Source organism: Mobula birostris, chromosome 21 (genome assembly GCF_030028105.1).
Source record: "Mobula birostris isolate sMobBir1 chromosome 21, sMobBir1.hap1, whole genome shotgun sequence".
NCBI classification, from domain to species: domain Eukaryota; kingdom Metazoa; phylum Chordata; class Chondrichthyes; order Myliobatiformes; family Myliobatidae; genus Mobula; species Mobula birostris.
Genome location: NC_092390.1, coordinates 63,027,526 through 63,033,525, shown reverse-complemented (window position 1 = coordinate 63,033,525; position 6,000 = coordinate 63,027,526). Strand labels below are relative to the sequence as shown.

Sequence of the window (6,000 nt, the reverse complement as noted above, 5' to 3'; positions counted from 1 at the left end):
CTTTGACAATGTGCTACACATGAGGCTGCGCAGCAAGCTACGAGCCCATGGTGTTACTGGAAACGTTCTAGTATGGATAAAGCAGTGGCTGATTGGCAGGAAGCAAAGAATGGGAAGACAGGGAGCCTTTTCTAGTGACTTGTGGTGTTCCACGGGTCTGTGTTGAGACCAATTCTTTTTACATTATATATCAATGACTTGGATGATGGAATTGATAGTTTTATCTTATGCTCTTAAAGTATAAAGGGCAATGGCAAACCCGTTCTGTAGAAAAATTTGCCAAGAACGATCATGGTCAAAACCATGATTGCCCACGTGATACGACACGCCACATAATGATGATGACTATCAGCCCATAACTACATAACATTGAGATTGTGCTCAAAATTAATTGTGTTACACGAGATATTTTCACACAGCCAGAAGAGTGACAGACGGTTAGAATTATTTCCTACCGTTTGCCTCAGCTGCAAAAGCCTACTTATGGATGTTAAACAAAATAATTAAAAAATATAACTAACGTATTTTACCAACTAGTTCCTCTTCATAGTGAAATGAATTCTTCTCCGTTTCTTCCGGATTTAAATTCAAAGTACGTTCAAGGTTGCGTGCTTGCAATAAACCACGTCTCAGCAGTTACACCTGGAGCGCCAGCGGTCGAGACTTCACCCTGTGATCAGCCGTCCTGCCGCTGCAGGTGGATTCCACAGCTGAATGGTTCGCGAATATGGCCTCTTCAGAAGAAGAACAGATCAAAGCATTCAACGACTTGTCGAAACAAGGTGCGTGCTTGGGATAAGGAAATTATTTCTCTTTACTCGTTAGGACCCGCGAGTCATTACAAAAGTATTTCTTTGAAGCTATTTCGAAAGTTTGGCAACTGGGTACAAAGTTAGGTGAACATCGTAGACTGTTAGGGACATAATACAAAAAAAAAGAGATATCGAACCGTCACCGACTTCTGGCGGTCCAGAGGTGCCTGGTGATCGAGTGTTCGTGAATTGCATGGAGGGAGTAAAGTCAACAAAACGGCGGGGAGTGCAGAGCGTACCTATGAAATAAACAGGCCATTCATGGTTGGTTATTTGAATGCTTCACTGCAAGCGTGTGCGGACCTTCGGACTTTTGCTTTGGCAGGCTTTTGAATGCGCTTTTTTTTTCAAAACATGACTTCGTTGACGAATTCGTTTCATAGTACTATTTGCAAGGGTCTTACTCCCCAAGGTAACTTTATGATCGTCTCAAGGTCCAAGTTTCAGTAACTTTATCAAAGTTCAAGGTAAATTTATTATGGAAGTATATTATGTCACCATATATAACCCTGAGATTCGTTTTCTTGCGGGCAGTAAATCAAATAACCATTATAAAATCAGTGATAGACCAGCCCCAACAGGACCGACAAGCTATTAATGTGCAAAAGACAACAAACTGCAAACACTAAAAAAAAATCAGAAAGCAATAAGTATTGAGAACATCAGATGAAGAATCTTTGAAAGTGAGTCCGTAGGTTCAGTGTTGGGGCAAATAAAGTTGAGTGAAGTTATCCTCTTTGGTTCCGGAGGCTGATGGATGAGGTGATCGTAGGTAATAGCAAAGAGTTTCCAAGTCTTTTATATGGAACAAATTAGACAAGCATAAACACTTTATCAAAAGTTTATTTCAACAAATAGACCACAATCCTGAGAGTGCCACTTTAAATATTTGGAAAATTAACAAACTAGAGCTTGTTAGCTGATGTAATTGTATGGTATTACAGTATGGTATGACAGCACACCACTGACCTGTTATTGTATGTAATGTGATATATCAAATCTCGAAACTGGCAGGATTAGAACATTTGCAATGTGGAGATTTGGATGTAATTGGAGCCATGCTGGTTCCCAGAAGAGTGATCCTATCAGTTTCTTCCTGTCTCCTGATTTCTACACCCCCCCTCCCCCAGCCCTGTAACTCCCTCCTGCCCAGTGGTCCCCTTCAGAATCAGAACCACAAGATGCTGGAAGTCTTGAACGGCACACTCCAAATGCTGGAGGAACTCTGTAGGTCAAGCAGCATCTATGGTTCAAGTTTTGATCTGCAACCCTTCAGCAGGACTGCAGAGGAAGTGGGGGATGGGCAGAGCCAGAATAAGAAGGTAGTGAGAGAGGAAGGGTACAAGCTGGCAGCTGAGGAAGAGCAAACAATAGAAAATCTGCAGATGCTGGAAATCTGAGCAACACACACAACATGCTGGAGGAACTCAGCAGGCCAGGCAACATCTATGGAAAGAATACAGTTGACATTTTGGACCAAAATGGCAGGCCTGCCGAAGGGTTTTGGGCTGAAATGTCAACTGTACTTCTTTCCAAAGATGCTTCCTGGCCTGTTGAGTTCCTCCAGCATTTTAGGTGAGAGGGAAGATGGATGGCTGGGGGAAGGGACAATGTAGTAAGAAGCTAGGTGTAGATAGGTGAAAGCAGTAAAGAGCTGAAGAAGAAGGAATGTGATTTGAGGAGAGAAGACCATGGGGAATGAGGAATGGAAAAGGAGAGAGCAGGAGTACAGAGAAAATCATAAAAATACTGTAAGTTTCAATAAGAATATATAAAAAATAGTGCAAAAAGAGCCAAATAATGTGGCAGTGTTCATGAATCAATCCAAAATCTGATTGCAGAGGGAAAGAAAGTGTTCTGAAAATGTTGAGTGTGCATCTTCAGTCTCCCTGCTGGTAGTAATGAGAAGAGAGAGTATGTCCCAGATGATGAGGATTTTTAATGATGGATGCCATCTCCTTGAGGCACGACATTTTGAAAATCTCCTCAATGGTATCACCAGCATATGTCATGAAATTTGTTGTTTTGTGGCAGCAGCACATTGTAATACCATACATAATTTTAAAAACTATAAATTACAGTAAGAAATATATGTAAAAATTAAATTAAGTAAGTAGTACAAAACATCATCTTGTTAATCATCATCAGTTTACAGAGTACCTGGAGGCATATGACAAGATAGGCAGAACTCAGCATGGATTCCTTAAAGGAAAATCTCACCTCACAAACCTATTACAATCTTTTGAGGAAATTACCAGTAGGCTAGACAAGGGAGATGCAGTGGATGTTGTATATTTGGATTTTCAGAAGGCCTTTGACAAGGTGCTACACGAGGCTACTTAACAAGATAAGAGCCCATGGAATTACGGGAAAGTTACATACGTGGATAGAGCGTTGGCTGATTGGCAGGAAACAGAGAGTGGGAATAAAGGGATCCTATTCTGGTTGGCTGCCGGTTACCAGTGGTGTTCCACAGGGGACCGTGTTGGGGCCACTTCTTTTTACATTGTGCATCAACGATTTGGATTATGGAATAGATAGCTTTGTGGCTAAGTTTGCTGACGATATGAAGATAGATGGAGGGGCCGGTAGTGCTGAGGAAACAGAGAGTTTGCAGAGAGACTTGGATAGATTGGAAGAATGGGCAAAGAAGTGGCAAATGAAATACAATGTTGGAAAGTGTATGGTTATGCACTTTGGCAGAAGAAATAAATGGGCAGACTATTATTTAAATGGGGAAAGAATTCAAAGTTCTGAGGTGCAACGGGACTTGGGAGTCCTCGTACAGGATACCCTTAAGGTTAACCTACAGGTTGAGTCGGTAGTAAAGAAGGTGAATGCAATGTTGGCATTCATTTCTAGAGGAATAGAGTATAAGAGCAGGGATGTGATGTTGAGGCTCTATAAGGCGCTGGTGAGACCTCACTTGGAGTACTGTGGGCAGTTTTGGTCTCCTTATTTAAGAAGGGATGTGCTGACGTTGGAGAGCATACAGAGAAGGTTCACTAGAATGATTCCGGGAATGAGAGGGTTAACATATGAGGAACGTTTGTCCGCTCTTGGACTGTATTCCTTAGAGTTTAGAAGAATGAGGGGAGACCTCATTTCGAATGTTAAAAGTCATGGACAGAGTGGATGTGGCAAAGTTGTTTCCCATGATGGGGGAGTCTAGTACGAGAGGGTGTGACTTAAGGATTGAAGGGCGCCCATTCAGAACAGAAATGCGAAGAAATTTTTTTAGTCAGAGGGTGGTGAATCTATGGAATTTGTTGCCACGGGCAGCAGTGGAGTCAAAGTCATTGGGTGTATTTAAGGCAGAGATTGATAGGTATCTGAGTAGCCAGGGCATCAAAGGTTATGGTGAGAAGGCGGGGGAGTGGGACTAAATGGGAGAATGGATCAGCTCATGATGAAATGGCGGAGCAGACTCGATGGGCCGAATGGCCGACTTCTGCTCCTTTGTCTTATGGTCTTATGTTCATGTGTTCAAAGCTCATTCAGAAATCTGATGGCAGAAGGGCAGAAGCTGAATCATTGAGCTTGCATCTTCAGGCTCCTGTACAGCTTCCTTCATGGTAGCAATGAGAAGAGGGCATGTCCTGGGTGACAGGGGTCCTTAAGGATGAATTCCACATTACTAACCTATATTAACATTAGTTTACACTCACTAATTAGTCTGACGGCATGTCTTTGGGATGTGGAAAGAAACCAACACACAAGGGGAAACCCTGGTATTCACAGGGAGAACGGGCATATGCAGAATGAGTTAAATTTCATGTGTGTGACGTGGATTGGAGATCACATTAAGCTGATGGTGTGATGATCTCTGTGGTTCATCTTCAAGGGGTTTTTGTATCCTTAACACAAGATAGTCTGCAGATGCTGGAAATCCAAAGCAGCACACAACAAAATGCTGGAGGAACTCAGCGGTTCAGACAGCATCTATGGAGATGAATGGATAGTCAAAGTTTCAGGCTGAGATCCTTTACCAGGACTGAGAAGAAAGGGGGAGTATGCCAGAATTGATGGGGGATTGGAAGGAGGCTAGCTGGAAGATGATATGAAGCCAGGTGGGTGGGAAAGATCAAGGGCTGGAGAAGAAAGAATCTGACCGCAGAAGAGAGTAGACTGCAGGGGGAAAGGGGAAGAGGAGGGACCCAGGGGAAGTAATAGGCAGGTGAGAAGATGTAAAAGTTCAGAGTGGGGAATAGAGGAAGAATTGTTAGCAGAATTAAGATTGAACAGGTACTTTGGATCTGTCTTCACTAGGGAAGACACAAACAATCTCCCAGATGTAATAGTGGCCAGAGGACCCAGGGTAACGGAGGAACTGAAGGAAATTCGCATTAGGCAGAAAATCATGTTGGGTAAACTGATGGGACTGAAGGCTGATAAGTCCCCAGGGCCTGATGGTCTGCATCCCAGGGTACTTAAGGAGGTGGCTCTAGAAATTGTGGATGCATTGATAATCATTTTCCAATGTTCTATAGATTCAGGATCAGTTCCTGAGGACTGAAGGGTAGCTAATGTTATCCCACTTTTTAAGAAAGGAGGGAGAAAGAAAACAGGCAATTATAGACCAGTTAGTCTGACATCAGTGGTGGGGAAGATGCTGGGGTCAATTTTAAAAGATGAAATAGCGGCATATTTGGATAGCAGTAGCAGGATAGGTCTGAGTCAGCATGGATTTATGAAGGGGAAATTATGCTTGACTAATCTTCTGGAATTTTTTGAGGATGTAACTATGAAAATGGACATGGGAAAGCCAGTGGATGTAGTGTACCTGGACTTTCATAAAGCCTTTGATAAGGTCCCACATAGGAGATTAGTGGGCAAAATTAGAGCACATGGTACTGAGGGTAGGGTACTGACACGGATAGAAAATTGGTTGGCAGACAGGAAACAGAGAGTAGAGATTAACGGGTCCTTTTCAGAATGAGAGGCAGTGACTAGTGGGGTACCGCAAGGCTCGGTGCTGGGACCGCAGCTATTTACAATATACATTAATGATTTAGATGAAGGGATTAAAAGTAACATTAGCAAGTTTGCGGATGACACAAAGCTGGGTGACAGTGTGAAATGTGAGGAGGATGTTCTAAATGCAGGGTGACTTGGACGGGTTGGGTGAGTGGGCAGATGCATGAAAGATGTAGTTTAATGTAGATAAATGTGAGGTTATACACTTTGG

General features: G+C 42.8%; 1 protein-coding gene across 1 annotated transcript in view; it reads left to right on the top strand.

Moving 5' to 3' along the window:
• The first annotated feature begins 727 nt into the window (after window positions 1–727).
• The window catches only part of shtn1 (shootin 1), a 131,368-nt gene continuing 126,095 nt past the window's right edge, over window positions 728–6,000 (top strand). The window contains exon 1 of the mRNA XM_072239668.1: window positions 728–782. Coding sequence (XP_072095769.1) covers window positions 728–782 — 55 coding nt within the window. The remainder of the gene's footprint in view (window positions 783–6,000) is intronic.